At 60.4% G+C, this 17,436-nt stretch overlaps 1 protein-coding gene across 1 annotated transcript in view; it reads left to right on the top strand.

Moving 5' to 3' along the window:
• The window catches only part of TRAPPC11 (trafficking protein particle complex subunit 11), a 41,989-nt gene extending 26,686 nt beyond the window's left edge, over positions 1-15,303 (top strand). Inside the window, exons 20-30 of the mRNA XM_029076830.2 lie at positions 1,556-1,743; positions 2,761-2,909; positions 4,322-4,443; positions 5,563-5,682; positions 7,733-7,798; positions 7,920-8,076; positions 8,452-8,563; positions 10,407-10,498; positions 11,260-11,393; positions 13,163-13,333; positions 14,593-15,303. Of these exons, the coding sequence (XP_028932663.1) occupies positions 1,556-1,743; positions 2,761-2,909; positions 4,322-4,443; positions 5,563-5,682; positions 7,733-7,798; positions 7,920-8,076; positions 8,452-8,563; positions 10,407-10,498; positions 11,260-11,393; positions 13,163-13,333; positions 14,593-14,637 (1,356 nt within the window). The 3' untranslated portion in view covers positions 14,638-15,303. The remainder of the gene's footprint in view (positions 1-1,555; positions 1,744-2,760; positions 2,910-4,321; positions 4,444-5,562; positions 5,683-7,732; positions 7,799-7,919; positions 8,077-8,451; positions 8,564-10,406; positions 10,499-11,259; positions 11,394-13,162; positions 13,334-14,592) is intronic.
• Positions 15,304-17,436: the final 2,133 nt, after the last annotated feature.

The following is a 17,436-nucleotide window of genomic DNA, read 5'->3' as shown; positions in this document are numbered from 1 at the left end:
TCGCCCCCTGAGGCGTTGGGATAGGGTTCCCGGCCGGTCCGGTGGCGCCCCGTCGTGGCGCCGAGCAGCCTGGATGAGCCCCCGGATCTCTGGCCCCTTGTAGGGTCACGTTGTCACCACGCACGAAGGACACCCAGAGTGAGGGTGGGTTCCCCAGAACTCTCCTAACCTCGGGCCCGGGGTCCCCAAGCCTTGGGGACCTGTTCAGTCCCCAGGGTGAGGGTGATGGGGTGGGTTCCCCAGAACTCTTCTGATCTTGGGCCCGCCTTGGGGTGGTTAGGGGTACCTGGGCCTGCTGTGGTGCGTTCTCCAGAACCAGCCTAACCTTCAGGGTGCCCCTTGCCCGAAACCATCCCCGGAACTGGGGCGGTTTTGGGAGCCATCCCGGCCCCTCCCCCAGACTCTTTCAGGGCCCCGACAGGGACTTAGCACATAGTAAGGGCTTAATGCCATGTAAACAAGGGTCGTGGGGTTGTGGTTTTTAAAACTTCAATACTGCCTGCTCTTAAAGCAGGAAGTGGATGGCACGGAAAGGTGATTTAAATGAGAGACAATTCAACTGGATCATTTTCCAGCCTTTCAGGAATTTCCTGATGCCTTGAGTAGGAATTGTCTCCCTATTGCGTGTGATGAGAGAGGAAAGGAAGCCTTGGGGTCCAGGTCCCCATAGCCCCTCACTCACACTCTGTTGACCCCGTGGGATGAGGTTGGAGGGAGCTGTCCCAGCCACAGATCAGTCCCCACCCTACCGTTCAGTGACTGTCGCTCTCGCTAGCTCTCTGCCTCTCTGTCTCTGTGGGTGACTGTCTCTGGATAAGCAGCGTGGCACAGTGGATAGAGCACGGGCCTGGGAGTCAGAAGGTCACTTATACCTCTCACGCATGTCCTGCCTCTGGCCTGAAACTCTCTCCTGCCTCAAACGTGAAAGACATATACTCTCTCCCCTTTCAAAGCCTTAAAGAAGACTCATCCCTCCAAGAGGCCTTCCCTGACTAAACCCTCCTTTTCTCTTCTCCCGCTCCTTTCTGCATCACCCTGACTTGCTCCCTTTATCCATCCCCCTTCCCAGCCCCAAAGCACTTGTATCCGTGTCTTTAATTTACTTATTTATATTAATGTTTGCCCCCGCAACGGATTGTCAATTCATTGCGAGAAGGGAATGTGTCTACTGTTCATTGAGCACTTAGTGCAGAGCACTGTACAGAGTGCTTGGGAGAGTTCGATACAACAATAAACAGACTCATTCCTTGCCCACAATGAGCTTACAGTCTAGAATGGGGGAGACAGGCGTTAAATGAATATATTACAGATATGGATGTAAGTGCTGTGGGGCTGGGCAGGGGAAAGAACAAAGAGAGCAAGTCAGGGTGAAGCAGAAGGTAGTGGGAGAAGAGGAGAGGAGGCGCTGAGTTATATGGCACTAACCAAGCGCTTTGTTCAATGCTCTGCACTCGGTAAGCGCTCAATAAATACGATTGACCAAGTGACCAAGGCCTAGGGAGGGAAGTCGGGGGCCGTCCTCGCCCGGCTGAGGCGGGGCCGCTCGGTTTTGCAGATGGCGTCGGTGGACCTGGTGCTGGGCAGCGACACGGGGAGGTGTGTGGTTCTCACCTGGCAAGGCGGAGGGGGAGACGCCGCGTCGGCTCAGGAAGCGTTGCAGGCGGCGCGGTCTTTCAGGCGGCGGCCCAAGCTGGCGGAGGGCGAGGTGCACTGGGACAGCGTCGCCATCCAGGCCAGCACCATGTGAGTCTCCCTGGCCACGGGGACGCCTCCCGCGCGGCCTCGGGCCGGGCTTCCCGGGGCCCCGGGGCTGCTCTCTCTCGCAGGCAGGTTTGAGTGTGTGGGCGGCCGCGTCGTGGCCGCGCTGGGAGCCGGGGGAGGGGTGGCCGTGGCCTACGGTGGACGTAAAGCCGACTCCGGGCGCGTGACATCCTTTATGAGCCATTATGGGATTGCGGGGGTCCGTGCTGGGTCACTGAGGGAGAGGCGGGGGTGGAGAGGGGAGAGGCAGGGGTGTTCGGTGGGTCCGCGCCGGCAGGGTTGGAGGAGGGGGGTCAGGGGCGTCGGAGGGTCCGAGCCGAGTCACTGGCGGAGAGTCACGGATGGAGAGTCGGGAGGGTGTTGGGTACGTGCTCTATCACCGGGGGAGAGTCGGGAAAGGAGAGGGGAGAGTCAGAGTGTTGGGTGGTCCGTGCTGGGTCACTGGGAGGAGGGACAGAGATGGAGACGGGAGTATCAAGGGTGTTGTATGGTCTGTGCTGGGTCACTTGGGGTAGAGTTGGGAAGGGAGAGGGGAGAGTAAAGGGAGTTGGATGGTCCGTCCTGGGTCACTGAGGGAAAAATGAATAACGGCTAAGCTGGCCCTTCTGGGGCTACCACTGGAGCTGCTGCTGTGTGGCTCGGGGAAGAATTAGAAACGGAGGGCTTATATCACTGTCTGTCTCCTTCCCTCTAGACTGTGAGCTCATTGTAAGGGGGGCGTTGAATGGTCCGTTCTGGGTCCCTGGGGGAGAGTCGGGGATGATGGAAGTCAGGACGTGTCCAGATCCAGCTGGCTGACGCGGAGCTGGGGCGAGCCTGTCCGTGAAATGCCCCACAGCCTGAGAGCTCATTTCAGTCAGTGACAGCCACACGACGTCAAACTCTAGAGACCTGTTCTTTTTTAAGGAAAACCTTGCCTCGGTTACCCAATCTGAGATGAGAGAGAGAGAGAGAGAGAGAGAGAGAGAGAGAGTGAGGGAGACGCTCTTCGTTTTCCAGGATCATCTCCCGAGTTCCAAACGTGTCCATCCAGCTCCGCCACGAGCCTCCGGCTCTCACTAACGAAATGTACTGTCTGGCCGTGGTGATCCAGTCACGGGAGACGACGCCCATCCGGGACGTGAAGCTGACCGCTGGCTTAAAACCAGGTAGAGAGGGAGTCTCGTCGGTTCGCCGTCCTTCCCCAGACGAGAGTCTGCTCCTCTGCCTCTTGGGCTCTCCGAGCATTGGTCATCTCTTCTACCTCGGAGGCAAAACACGATTTTTATCTCACTCCTGGGCCAGTCGATCAGTTTGTGTCAACTGGGTGCGGAGCGCCACGTTGAAGCACGTGAGAGAGTACCCTCGAGTTGTTAGACCCCATCCCTTGCCCGCCAGGAGCTTACGGTCTAGTCTGGGAGACAGACGCTGATCATTCTCAGGGAGGGGAAGATAAAGAAGCAGTGGACAGACCTTTGAGGGCTGAAACGGTAGGGTCTGGGAGCCGCTCTGTACTGAAGGTCTGTGGGTGTGTGCGAGCGCCCGAGTACTGAGGCGCCGTTGGGGAGAGAGAGGGTGCCGTCTGCCATCCGAGAAGCAGCTAGGCCTCGTGGAGAGAGCTCGGGCCTGGGAGTCAGAAAAACCCGAGTTCTAATCCTGGCTCCACCACGTGTCGGCTGCCTGTCCTTGGGCAAGTCACTTAACGTCTTGTTTCTCAGTTACCTCATCTGTAAAATGGGGATAAGAGTGTGAGCCTCGTGTGGGACTGGGTCCAACCTGATTAGCCTGTATCTACCCCAGTGCTTAGAACAGTCCTTGGCACATAGTAAGCGCTTAATAATAATAAGAGTAATAACGATGATATTAAGCACTTCTTATGTACCAAGCCCTGTTCTAACTACTGAGGTAGATACAACCTAATCAGATTGTCCTATGTGGGGCTCACAGTCTTAATCCCCATTTTACAGATGAGGTCACCGAGGCCAAGAGAAGTTAAATGACTTACCCATAGTCACACAGCTGAGACGTAGCGGAGCCGGGATTAGAACCCAGGACCTCTGACTCCCAAGTCTGTGCTCTTTCCACTAAGCCATGCTGCTTCTCTTAACAAGTCCCATTATTATTATTATTACTATCTGGAAGGAAAAAATGTTAATCCAGAGAGGCCTCCTGGATTTAGATGTGCTTCGTTAAGAGACTGCTTAAGCTCTCAGAGTGTACCGAGCCTCGTACCGAGCGCCGACGTAACCCCGTGGCAGTCCAATCACACGATATTTTTGTTTCTTTAACGTTTTGAAGCTCCTGTCGGTGTGATGAGACCAGTTCCCGGTGAAGCCCCAAACCATTTTCCGGAGTCCACAAAAGCCACCACCTTTGACTCTCTGGGCAAAGAAGTGGTGGACGTGGTTGTTCCGAAGCCTCAGCTTCACCGCTAGCCCTGCTGGGGGTTCCGGCCCAGTCTGGCTCCTGCCACCCCCTGCCCTCGGCTCTGCCAGTTGGTCACGGAGGCGGTGTCACGGGTTCCTCCCCCCCCCCCCCTTTTTTTTTCTCTTTTTTAAGCAAACCATCGCTCTCTTTTTAGGGCAGGATGCCAATCTGACTCAGAAAACTCACGTGTCCCTCTGCGGGACGGAGATGTGTGACGATTCCTACCCTGCTTTGCTTCCTGACATTCCTGTTGGAGCTCTTCAGCCAGGGGAACAGGTGAGCTGTGGCAGCTTCGTGTGAAAGACACGATAGATTGGCGCCAGATCTCTTGCGCGAAGTGCCCGCTGCCAGGGTTTACGTTAGGAAAGAGGGCTGACGGATGGTCAGTGTTTAGTAACCGGAGGGAGAGTCAGGGGTGTAGGGTGGACCACAGTCTAGATCACTAGGGGAGAGTCGGGGTATGGGATGGGCCATCGCTGACCATGGCGGAGGGGTGGTCCGGGAGGGTAACCAGTACATAGTTCCTCCCTGCGTCCTGTTGTCCCTGATAGAGACACGGTCCTGAGCTCATCAGACCACAGGGTTAGGCCAGGAAGAAGATTTCCCATGTTCTGTGAGAAACAGCGTGGCCAAGTGAAAAGAGCCCGGGCCTGGAAATCAGACAGTCTCGGTTCTAATCCCAGCTCAGCCGCTTATCCGCTCTGTGACCTTGGGCAAGTCACTTCAGCCTCTCTGAATCCAACTGCAAAACGGGGATTCAGTACCTCTTCTCCCTCCTACTTAGACCGTGAGCCCCAGGTGGGACCTGAATATCTTGTATCTAACCCCGGCGCTTAGTACGGCGCTTTACACAGAGTGAGCGCTTTAACAAATACCACAGCTATTATTCTCCGTATGGATGACCCTGCTTCGGCTATCCCAAACCAGTTAACGTTGATGACGATCAAAAGCCTTAAGGAGCCCTTGTAACTTTCCCCTGAGAGCTGAAAATGCCAGGCCTGGAAGGTAAGAAATGAGTGAGTTGAGGGTCACGGCTCCTAAAGCCCTTCCCGATCGGGTTTGACCTCCCGTCGGAGAGCTAGAAAGTCAGCGTTGAGCTTCCGCTTTCCGAGAGGTGGCCGTTGAGTGACTACCTGGGGCGGACCGGGCACAACAACGTCACAGAGCCGCACGAGGAAGGCCTTTGGGGGGACGGGTGGCGTGTGTGTAGGGGGCACGTAGGGGTTGGGGGGTGCCGGCCGCCATCCGTCCCTCCCCGAACGACCTCGGTTCTACGAGATCGGGGAGCGCTGCCCACGGGGCCGAGCGGCATATTTGGGGGTCGCGGGCGTCCGTCCCCTCAGCCCGGGCGGGGTCCGGCCGCCGTCGTCGACCTCGCCCTCTCGCTCTCTGCAGCTGGAGAAGACGCTGTTCGTCCGCTGTGGGACGGTGGGCTCGAGGATGTTCCTGGTGTCCGTCTCCTACCTGATCGACGTGGCCGTGGAGGGCAGAGAGATCATGTGCAAGTGTCACCGGGTAAGACCCGTCACCTGTCAGTCTCTGTCGTCGGTTCCGCGTGAGCGTAAGGGGTGTGGAGGGAGTAGATCAGTCGTATGCCCTGCCCACAACGAGCTTACAGTCTAGAGGACTGAGGGAGGGCCGCCTTCTACAGCCGTCACAGTGAGCAGACCCAGGAGGTGGACACCGGCCGGATCTGGGCTCCGGGGACACGGGGACACGACCCTGTTCTTCAGAGCCGCCCCCTGGGAGTCCGGCCCCGCCGGACCTCTGCCCCCCGCCCTCCCAGGCCTCCGCGGGATGCCCCCGGGCTGGGCTTTGCTTCCCCACAACCCTCCTCCAGCCCCAGGAGAGCCCGAGCTGCAGCCTGTGCCCTCACGCCGTGCGCCCGGTGAGGGGCCGGGAGGCGGAGCCACGTTTTTATCCAGCCCCGCAGCAGCCCACACAGAAGCGGCATGACCTAGTGGGTAGAGCACGGGCCTGGGAGTCAGAAGGTCGTGGGTTCTAATCCCCGGTCCTCCCCTTGTCGGCTGGATTATCTTGAACAAGTCACTTTGCTTCTCCGTGCCTCAGTTCCCTCATCTGTAAAATGAGGATTGAGACCGTGAGCCCCACGTGGGGCAGGGACTGTGTCCAACCTGAATTGCTCCAATCCACCCCAGGACTTAGTACGGTGCCTGGCCCTTAGTAAGCGCTTAACAGATACCAAGATTACTCTTGTCATTACTATTATTTCCCTCCTAGGGTCGCAGGACCCTACTGGGCCTGAGGCTGGCAGGAAGGAAGGTGGTGGAGAAACCTGAGCAGGTTGCGGGATCCTCTGAACACGTGTACAGAAACAACCGCCCAGCTAGTGCTTTCCTGATTATCGTCATCAGTCAGCAGTGGTATTTACTGAGCACTTACTAGGCGGAGAGGACTATACTAAGTGGTTGGGAGAGTGCAGTACGACAGTGTTGGTAGAACCGTTCCCTGCCCACGGTGTGCCAACTCAGTGGAATGGCTTCTTAACCGTGATCGTTGCCCCTAGCCATCGTGCGGCACCTGCTTCCTTCAGAAGGCTGGCCGGGGGCTTGGGAATGTACAGGGGTGACACAAACAGAAGATCGTTTCTGCCCACAAGGAGCCTGCGGTTTATCGGGAAGGACCGACACAGGAGCAGCTAGCGGATTCGCGTCCAAGAAATCCCAACGTTTGAGCCAGTGCAGCTTTTCCATCCCCTTTTTGTACCCCTGTCCGAGGCCAGTAACAGAAGCCCTCCCAGCTTGTTGAATATTTGAAAGGTTCCTGGGGTGCCTGGTGTGGGCAGGCCGGGCCCTGAGCCAGCCGGGGGAAAATGGCAGCGGGTGCGAGGACCTCATTTCTCCCCCTGTTATTAAAAATGTTTATTGCCTCTGACACAGATACTTAGACGCCTTGTCGGTTGCCAGGACCCAGCCCTCTGAGCGGTCGACTCTTGAAGCAATAACCTGAGCGTGGTGGGTGCTCGGTACAGCACCCTGTACTCAGTAGGCCCTCGGGACAGTATCCTGGGCGTAGCAGGCGCTCAGTACAGTGTCCAGTACTCAGTAGGCCCTCGGGACAGTAGCCTGAGCACAGTGACCGCTCCGTACGGCGCCCTGTAGTCAGTAGGCCTTCGGGGCAGGAGCCCTGGGCACGGTGACAGTTTGGCCTAGTGACCTGGGAGGCAGGAGGACCTGGGTTCTAATCCTGGCTCCGCCACTTATCTGCTCTGTGGCTTCGGGTAAGTCAGTTCACTTCTCTGTGCCTCAGTTAGCTGTGAAATGGGGATGAAGATCGTGAGCCTCGAGTGGGTCAGGGACCGTGTCCAACTTGACTTGCTTGTATCTACCCCAGCGCTTAGAACGGTGCCTGCCACGTAGTGAGTGCTTAAAAAAATGCCATTTTGATTATCGTTATTAGTAGTGGGTGCTCAGGACGGCCCCCTGCATCCAGTAGGTACTCAGGACAGTAGCCCCGGGCACAGTGGGTGCTCGGGAGGAACGTCTCTCCGTTGAAAATCGGGCGGGAGCTCAATGGAGGTCACCCTCTTGGTTCCCTCTCCCAGGACGAGACTGTGACAATAGAAACGGTGTTCCCGTTCGACGTGGCGGTTAAATTTGTCTCCACAAAGGTGAGTCGTCATCGTCGTCCGTTCCCCCCGCCCCCCCAGCCCGCCACGGCCGCCAAGACCCTCGGGAGCGGCCGGCCCGAGCCCTGACCGCTCCCCGTCCCCCGTCTCTCCCGGCCGGCAGTTTGAGCACCTGGAGCGGGTCTACGCCGACATCCCCTTTCTGCTCATGACGGACATCCTGAGTGCCTCCCCGTGGGCCCTGACCGTCGAGTCCAGCCAGCTGCAGCTGGCGGCGGCCATGACCCCGGTGGATCAGCTGGAGTCACACGTGGAGAAGGGTGAGGCCGCACGCCCTCCGGCCGGGGGCGGGTGGGCTCGGGGGGGCGGGGGGCTCTGGGTCGAGGCTCACGGGCAGCCCCTCGGTGGGACCCGGGCGAGAGCGCCGAAGCTTCACTCGGCGCTCGCGGCGGGTCCCGCGGGTCCCCAGCCGAGACGGGTTCGGACGTGACGTGGGCCCGCCGCCCGCCGGCGGGAGACCCCCGCGGGGTCGATGAGCCCGGCCCCCGGAGCCCAGCCTGCCTCACCGTGACCTCGCCCGCCTCCCCCGGGCGCCAGAGGGGCCAGGGTGAAGCTCGGGTTGGCGGGTGGACCGGGGTGGTCCCCGGGAGGGCCGCCCGGCGGGTCCTGACCGGCCCCCCGGCTCCGGCTCCCAGTTCTCCTTCAGACCGGCGAGAGTGCCAGCGAGTGTTTCTGCCTTCGGTGTCCGCCGCCCGGCAACCCTGACGGAGGGGTGGCCACGGGCCAGTACGTCATCTCGTGGAGGAGGTAACGGCCGCTTCCTCGGCCCCGCCCGGGCCCCGCGCGCGTGTGTGCGTCTGTGTGTGTCCGTCCACGTGACCCCAAGCGTCATTCCGCTCGCCAGCTCGGTGACACCCACATCCCGTTGTCCCTCCTCTGACCGGCTCCCTAAATGCCAACCCACCTGGCGGGAACTGAGGCATCCGGGCCCAGAGCCACACTTCCCAGAAACTGGAACATTGTGGAGGGGGAACGTGCGGCCAGGATTGCTAGACCTGGAGACTCTAGCTTCCTCTAGGGGAAGCGAAAAATTCCTGGCTGGAATTCGGAGCCCAGCGAGGCGCGTCGGCCCCCTCGCTCCCGGGGGAGCCGGCTCTTGGGCAGAACCCGTGTCCGTTGTCTGGGAGACCTGACTCGGCCCGTGTCTCGGACGGCCACTCGATCCGTCGGTATGTGCAGAGCGCTTGGGCGACTCCCAACAGAGTTAGAGGCCCTCGAGGAGCTTCCCGTCCAGCGGGAGTCCTCGGATTTGCCGACCTTCCGGCAGGACGAGGGCTTAGTTGACCCAACTGATGGGGTCACGAGGGCGCCCCGAGGGGAGCCGGAGAGCTGAGCGGGGTCCCGCGGCCCGAGCCGCTCAGCGGGGCCAGGACTCGACCCCGAGCTCAAGGGAACGAAAGATCAGCCGCCGGCCACGTCTCTCAGAGCGACTCGCTCGTGAGCCAGGGGAGCGAAGTGCGCTCACCGTGTCAGAGGAAATGGCTGTCGCCGGTCTGTCCTAGCAGGCGGTCTGCCCTAGAGGAAAGCAGCGTGGCATAGCGGATGGAGCCCGGGTCTGGGAGTCAGGAGGTCGTGGGTTCTAATCCCGCCTCCGCCACTTGTCTGCCCTGTGACCTTGGACAAGTCACTTCACTTCTCTGGGCCTCAGTTCCCTCATCTGTAAAATGGAGATTGAGACTGTTAGCCCCACGTGGGACAGGAACCGTGTGTGTCCAACCTGATCTGCTTATATAATAATAATAATAATGTTGGTATTTGTTAAGCGCTTACTATGTGCAGAGCACTGTTCTAAGCACTGGGGTAAACACAGGGGAATCAGGTTGTCCCACGTGGGGCTCACAGTCTTAATCCCCATTTTACAGATGAGGGAACTGAGGCACAGAGAAGTTAAGTGACTTGCCCACAGTCACACAGCTGACAAGTGGCAGAGCTGGGATTCGAACTCATGAGCCCTGACTCCAAAGCCCGTGCTCTTTCCACTGCGCCACACTGCTTCTCTATCCACCCCAGCGCTTGGTACGGTGATTGGCACAGAGTAATACTAATACTAATAGTAATTGCCATCTTTGTTAAGCACTTACGATATGCCAAGTACTGTTCTAAGCGCTGGGGTAGATACAGGCTAATCAGGTTGTCCCCCGTGGGGCTCACAGTCTTCATCCCCATTTTAGAGATGAGGGAACCGAGGCCCAGAGAAGAGAAGTGACTTGCTCAAGGTCCCACACCTGACAAGTGGCGGAGCTGGGATTAGAAAACACGTCCTCTGACTTCCCAGCCCGGGCTCTTTTCCACTGAGCCACGCTGCCTCACAATAACGATGGTATTTGTTAACCGCTTACTCTGTGCCAAGCCCTATTCTAAGCACTGGGGTAGGTACAGGCTAATCAGGTTGTCCCCCGTGGAGCTCACCGTCTTAATCCCCACTTGACAGATGAGGTCACTGAGGCCCAGCGAAGTGAAGCGACTTGCCCAGAGTCACCCGGCTGGCAAGTGGCGGAGCCGGGATTAGAACCCGGGACCTCTGACTCCCAAGCCCGAGCTCTTTCCACCGAGCCTCGCCGCTTCACTAACCGCCTCCTGTCTCCGCCAGGAGCTCGGCCTTGGAGAGGGTCCCCGTGGTCAGCACCGCCATCACCCTGCCCCACGTGGTTGTGGAGAACATCCCCCTCCACGTGAACGCAGGTAACCGGCGGGCAGGGCTGCGGGCGGGCAAGGCCGCGCGTGGGCAGGGAACGTGTCTTCCCGCTCTGTTGTACTCGTCCAAGCGCTTGGTACAGTGCTCCGCACACAGTAAGCGCTCAGTAAATACCGGAGCCAGTGACTGGGAAAGGAGAGCGGAGGCACAAGCCACATTCCCTCCCCGCAGTGAGCTTACTCTCCGAGGGAGGAGGAGGGCTTGGAAATGCTCCCGGATAGAAGAGCCAGTTGATTGTACGCTTGATCGTACGTCTCTTCACCGTTGTCGCGTTTGGGGAATGGGGGTCTGAGGGGAGGGAGGAAACCGAGACCCGGGAGAGCAGAGTGACTCGTGCAAGGTCACCCGGCAGAGTCGGGAGAAGAACCCAGGTCCTCTGGGCTCCCAGGCACGTGCCCTCGCCACCGGGCCACGCTGCCTCTCGATCCGCTGGGGAAGGGTCCTTGGAGGAGGAGGAATTTGAGGAAGTCTTGAATGTGGAGAGCGTGGGAGTGCCGGGGAGGGCGGGGGGAAATCTGTTGGAGGGGGGCGGAGGGGCCGGTCCCGGGACGGGAACAGCGTGAGCCAGGAAGCGGGTGGAAGGCCGAGAGCCGGCCGGGTATTAATACCGTTACATCCCCGGGGAGGAACAGAGAGCGTGAGGTGGGGGAGTCGTGGGCCGGGGGGAGCAGAGATGTGGGATGCAGACTCATCCTGCCCCGTTACCAGCAAAACACCGTGATCCTTCCTCCTCTCCCCCTCCATCAAGATCTGCCTCCTTTCGGGCGGGTGCGGGAGTCGTTGCCGGTGAAGTATCACCTGCAGAACCAGACCAGCCTGGTGCAGGACGTGGAAATCTCCGTGGAGCCGAGCGATGCCTTCATGTTCTCGGGCCTTAAGCAGGTACCGTGGCCCCTCCCCTCCCCTTTCCTCCTTTCCCCATCGTAAGTGCTCGGTTCCGGCTGCTAGGCCCCCGGGAAGCCCCGGTCGGGCACCCACTGGTCTGCTGGCGGCCGGGGTTCAGAGCCTCCCCGCCAGGGATAGTCCTCTCTCCTTGTTCACGCTGGTGGTGATAATGATGATGATAATTGTGGTATTCGTTAAGCGCTTACTAGGTGCCCAAGCACATAGTTAAGTTGTCAAGCACGGAGTTAAGCGCTTAGTACAGTGCCGTGCACGTAGTTAAGCGCTCGAAAAATATGACTGAAAGAAGCACTGTATTGAGCACCGGGGTGGGTGCAGGCAAATGGGTTGGGACACCGTCCCCGTCCCGCGTGGGACTCACAGTCTCGATCCCCATTTTCCAGATGAGGGAACTGAGGCCCAGAGAAGTGAAGTGACTTGCCCGAGGTCACACCACGGACAAGGGGTGGAGCCGGGATTAGCACCCACGACCTCCTGCCTCCCGGGCCCGGGCTGTCTCCACCGTGCCCCGCTGCTTCTCTGGAGTTACTCCGGGGTTGCCCCTCTGTCTTGCCGGTGCCGTTCCGCTGGCGACTGGGGGTCAGGGGACCTCCCGACCTCCTCGTTGGGGCTGCCCCGGCCCTTCCCCGTGCTACAGGCCTCGATGGGGAAGGCAGAGACGACGCGGCCCCGGGGGCGAGGGCGAGGGCGGGGGCGGGACAGATGGGGTCGGCGTGTGCTCGGGTGGGTGACGAAGACCAGGCTCGCGGGGGACCTCGCTCCCTGCAGCGATGGCGGCGGCGGCCCGGAGCTCGCCGTGGTGGGCCGGAGCCAACCGGTTCTGGACCGAAGCGGGCGCGGCCGATCCGTGGAGTACGCGTCTGCAGCGCGGCCCTGCCCTCCCTCATGGGAAGCGGCGTGGCTCAGTGGAAAGAGCCTGGGCTTCGGAGTCAGAGGTCATGAGTTCGACTCCCGGCTCTGCCACTTGTCAGCTGGGTGACTGCGGGCGAGTCACTTCACTTCTCTGTGCCTCGGTTACCTCATCTGTAAAATGGGGATTGTGTGAGCCTCACGTGGGGCAACCTGTTGACCCTGTATCTCCCCCAGCGCTTAGAACGGTGCTCTGCACATAGTAAGCGCTTAACAAATACCAACATTATTATTATTATTATTCTCATTCATTTAATAGTATTTATTGAGCACTTACTATGTGCAGAGCACTGTACTAAGCATTTGGAATGTACAGTTTGGAAACAGACTCCCAGCCCCTGAAGGGTACGGCCCCCTCCTCACAGAGTAGGGCCCCTGATGATGATGATGATGATGATGATGATGATGGTATCTGTGAAGCCCTTCCTATGTGTCAGGCACTGTCCTAAGCCCTGGGGTTGGACACGGTCCCTGTCCCACATGGGACTGGCAGTTTTCGTCCCTCTTTTACAGATGAGGGAACTGAGGTCCAGAGAAGTGAAGTGACTTGACCAAGGTCACACACGGCAGACGGGTGTGAGCCGCCAGGCCGTGCTGCTTCCCTTGTATCCGGGGTGCTGCCGGCCCCACGGCTGTCGCTCTGGGGGCACCCCCAGATGGGGATAGGGGAAGCGTTGGTCCGGTTCCTCGGGCCGTCGAGCGGCTGTCCACGGATCCAGGGCCGGGGCGGGGATCGGAGCAGGAGTAGGGGGTTATGCGTCTCTGGGGTGGGAGGTGGGACGTGGGGCGTGTCTCTCACGGTGGGCGCTCACGGTGCCCTGCCTCCTTCCGTGCCACAGATCCGGTTGCGTATCCTCCCCGGCACGGCGCAGGAAATGCTCTACAACTTCTACCCGCTCATGGCGGGCTACCAGCAGCTGCCGGCCCTGCGCGTCAGCCTGCCCCGCTGCCCCGCCGCCTTCCCCCAACAGCTGCTCAGGCGCCTCATCCCCACTTTCGTCTTCATCAAGGTCGGTGCTGCCCCGAACCCGGCCTCCTCTCCGCCTCTGCCCTCTCCTCTCCTCCCCTCCTAGCTTCTTCTGCCCTCCCCCTTTCCCTTCTGCCCTCCCCCTTTCCCTTCTGCCCTCCCCCTTTCCCTTCTCCCCTGCCCCTTTCCCTTCTCTCCTTCCCGCCTTCCCCTTTCCCTACTTCCCTTCCCCTTCCCTTCCGCCCTTCCCCTTTCCCGTCTGCCCTCCTCCTTTTCCTTCTCCCCTTACTCTTTCCCTTCTCCCCTCCCCCTTTCTCTTCACCCCTTCCCCTTCTCCCCTCCCCCCCTTTCCCTTCTGCCCTTCCCCATTCCCTTCTCCCCTGCCCCATTCCCTTCTCCCCTGCCCCTTTCCCCCTTCTTCCCTGCCCCTTTCCCTTCTCCCCTCCCCTTTTCCCTTCTCCCCTTCCCTTTTCTCCTTCCCCTTTCCCTTCTGCCCTTCCCCTTCTCCCTTCCCCTCCTCCCTTTCCCTTCTTCTCCCTTTCCCCTTTCCCTTCCCCTTTTCCCCCTTTCCCTTCTGCCCCCCATCCCCTCCCCCGTCCCCAAACTCCTGGCCGGGGCTCCCGGGGTTGCCGGTGCCCTTAAGCAGGGAGGCAGCGAGGCCGTGGAACCTTCCCGAATATTAGGAGGAACATCCCCGTTGGAGTGGCAGGCCCTCCCTCCACAGACGGAGCGTGTGCGTCTTGCTTCCGAAGCACACTCCCAAGGGCTCGGGCCCGCGCCTAGCACTCCAGGCTTCCAGTAAACCCCGGCCAGGCACCGTACTGAGCGCTGGGGTAGATACAAAATAATCAGGTAGGGCGGAGTCCGCGTCCCGCGTGGGGCTCACGATCTTAATCCCCGTTTGACAGACGAGGGAACTGAGGCCCAGAGAAGCGCAGCGACTTGCCCGAGGGCACCCAGCATCTGTGGAAGTGGCGGAGCCGGGGTTAGGACGTAGGTCCTCTGTCTCCCAGGCCCGTGCTCTTTCCACCAGGCCGCGCTGCTTATTAAATCCGTCCATCGGTCAGTGAGACAGCGGTGTGTGCTGGGCACCCTCCGGGGCTTGGGCGCTGTCGCGGGCTCCGTCTGGGTGCGGGGCATCGGGCGGTGCCACGGAAACAGAAGACGCGATCCCTGCCTTGGAGGCGCTGACGGTCTCGGGGGCGAGGAGGAGGAGGAGGGAGGGAACGGAAAGGTGGATCTCTAGGCTTGGCTGGCGCTCGGCCGTCGCCATCTGACCCCCGCTCCCCGCTCCTCCCAAAGCCGCAGGGCCGACGGGGGGACGACGCCTCGATCGCGGCCGCGTGACCTCGGGCCGTCCAGGTCCGTTCCGGAGTCGTCGCCGCCCGGGCCCGGACCGGGGCCGGGCTGCTCATCCCCTTGAGGCCCGGCCTGCCACAGGAGAAGCCTTCTGTTTTCGACCGGCAAGGGGGAAAGGGAGGGAGCTCGGGTTTAAAAGACTAGAAAATCTCACCCCACGTAGATTTTTCTCTAATAAAATTAGAAATCCGCCAATGGCCCGGCTGGTCCCCGTTTCCTGAGGCCGGTGGGGCGGGGACCGTTAGGGACCGGGCCTCCCGCGGCCCGCTCCCCGCCGCCGGCCGGCCCGGGGCCCGTCTTCCCGTCCGCCGCCCCGCGGGCTCTCTAGAGGACGGCCAGCGGCCCCGGGAAGGCCCCGCCTCTGCCCGGCGTCCACCGGAGGAGGCCGCCTGACCAGACGTCGGGGCGAAATGCGATTTCAGCGAGCGGCCGTCCAAGCCGCGGCAGCGGACGTCGGGTCCGGGGCGGGTTCCGCCGCGACCCCGGGGGGCTCCGCGGCCTCGGAAGCCTGGGTCCCCAGCCCGTCCGCGTCGGGACGCGGTTTCAGCAGTTGGAAAATCCCTTCTAAATCATGTCAGTGAGAACTGTGCCCTGAAAACCCTCCCAGTTTCCTTCACTTAACAGTAAATTAAAATGCTGCACGTGGGTTTCCTGGACAGTTGATTTTATTTCAAACGCAGCGGTCCGCTTGCGGGGCCCGGTTTTTTGGATCCCGTGGCCTTCCGTGAGCCAGTCTGGCCTCCCCCCGGCAGCTCTCTAGGCAGCGCCCGCCGACGCCGGGCTCTCCGGGGGGATGGGGGCGGGAGGCCGGCGTGGGACTGGTGGCGGTGCGGGAGGGGGGAAGGGGCACTGTGGGGCGTGGGATGAGGCTGGCCCTTCCGTGTCTGTGTGCCAGAGTTGGGGTTATTTAGCGGTCAGGGGGAGGGGAGAGGCAGGACTACACTTTGCTCCCCAGAGAAAGGATGAGAAACTGCGTTCCGGAGGGCTCGGGACGGAAGCCCCGCTGCGTTGCCGTGAATGAATAAAGCGGCCTGTGCTTGTTGGCACGATTTAACCTCCGCCCCGCTCTTCATGGCCCTGCAGGGGCTGGGCACAGAGACCAGGGGGCAGGCACTGTCCCAAGTGCCGGGGTAGACACAGGGAGTCTTCGGGACGGACACCATCCCCGCTCCACGTGAGGCACGCGCTCAATTCCCATTTTACAGATGAGGGAACTGAGGCCCAGAGAAGCAAAGCAACTTGCCGAAGGTCACACAGCCGAAAAGCGGCAGAGGTGGGATTAGAACTCGGGTCCCTCCTCCCGATCAGCAGGCCCGCACTCTATCCATTAGACCGTGCTGCTTCAGAAAGAGCACAGGGTGGGCTCAGAAAACTGGGGTTCAAGTCCCAGCTCTGCCCTCTTTATTCCCCTATTTATTTTGTCAGTGAGGTGTCCGTCCCCTTGATTCTATTTATCGTGATTATGTTGTCTTGTTTTTGTCCGTCCGTCTCCCCCGATTAGACCGTGAGCCCGTCATTAGGCCGGGATTGTCCCTATCTGTTGTCGAATTGTATATTCCAAGTGCTTAGTACGGTGCTCTGCACATAGTAAGCCCTCGATAGATGCTATTGAATGAATGAGTGGCATGAGCTTGGGCCTCAGCTTCCTCATCTGTAAAATGGGACCAAGGGGCTGCTCTCCCTCCCTCCCGCCCACTTGCCGACCCAGGGCTTGTGTGGTGAGGATCAAATGGGATCCCCCTCTAGACTGTAAGCTCGGCGTGGGATGGGAGTGTGTCTATCAACTCTGTTACATCGTACTCTCCCAAGCGCTTAGTACAGTGTTCTGCACACGGCACTCAGATTCATTCAATCGTATTTATTGAGCGCTTACTGTGTGCAGAGGACTGTACTAAGCAGCGTGGCCTGGCGGGTAGAAGTTGGGCCCGAGAGCCAGAAGGACCTGGGTTCGAATCCCAGCTCCGCTACTCATCCGCCGCGTGACCTCGGGCGAGTCACCTCACGCCTCGGGGACCTCATCGGTAAAACGGGGGTCGAGGTGACGAGCCCCACGTACCACAGGGATTGTGTCCGACCCGATCGGCTTGCCTCCGCCGCAGCACTTAGAACAGTGCCTGGCACATAGTAAGCGCTTCACGGAAACCATTAAAAGAAAGAGGGTTGGTTGATTGATCGCAGATATGAAAGCGCCCTGGAGGAACCAAAATCCTATTTGAATTCATGGGACGCAGAAAGCGAGGTCAACCCAGGCCCCTGGGGGCCAGCGGCCCCCGGTCCGTCCGTCCTGGCGATCCAGGGCTCGCCGGGCGACGTGGCGGTGTGGGCCGGCCCGCGTTGGGCGACGGCGGGACGCCGCGTGGCGACTCGCGGAGCGGCCGGACTGGCCGGGCGACTCCAGACAACGGACCCTCTGTGTCGGCCGCCTCGCCGCCTCCCAACTGCGGAAACAGCCGGGGCGGGCGTTCCCCGCCTCCCCCTTCCCGCTCCTCTCCCGGTCCCGCGCGACCCGACCCCGGTCCCCGTCGCCGTGTGGGGTAGCCGAGGGCTACCCTCGCGTTCTTGCCCTCGACGACGTGTTTCCTGGGCCGTGGAGTTGGCGGTTAGAGCCGGAGTCGGGTTACGTAACCGCCGACTTGCCAGGGGCGCGGTTAACGTTCGGCCACAGAGGTCAACACCGCGGTTAGCGCACCTCTCCGCTCGACTTTGTCATATTCCTGAGTGTTTACTGGGGGGCGGCGGAGCAGAGAGGCCTGTTGCGGGGTGCCCGCCGGGCACAGACAGCAGTAG

Source organism: Ornithorhynchus anatinus, chromosome 12, assembly GCF_004115215.2.
Source record: "Ornithorhynchus anatinus isolate Pmale09 chromosome 12, mOrnAna1.pri.v4, whole genome shotgun sequence".
Lineage (NCBI taxonomy): Eukaryota > Metazoa > Chordata > Mammalia > Monotremata > Ornithorhynchidae > Ornithorhynchus > Ornithorhynchus anatinus.
This window is presented reverse-complemented; position numbering and strand designations above follow the sequence as displayed.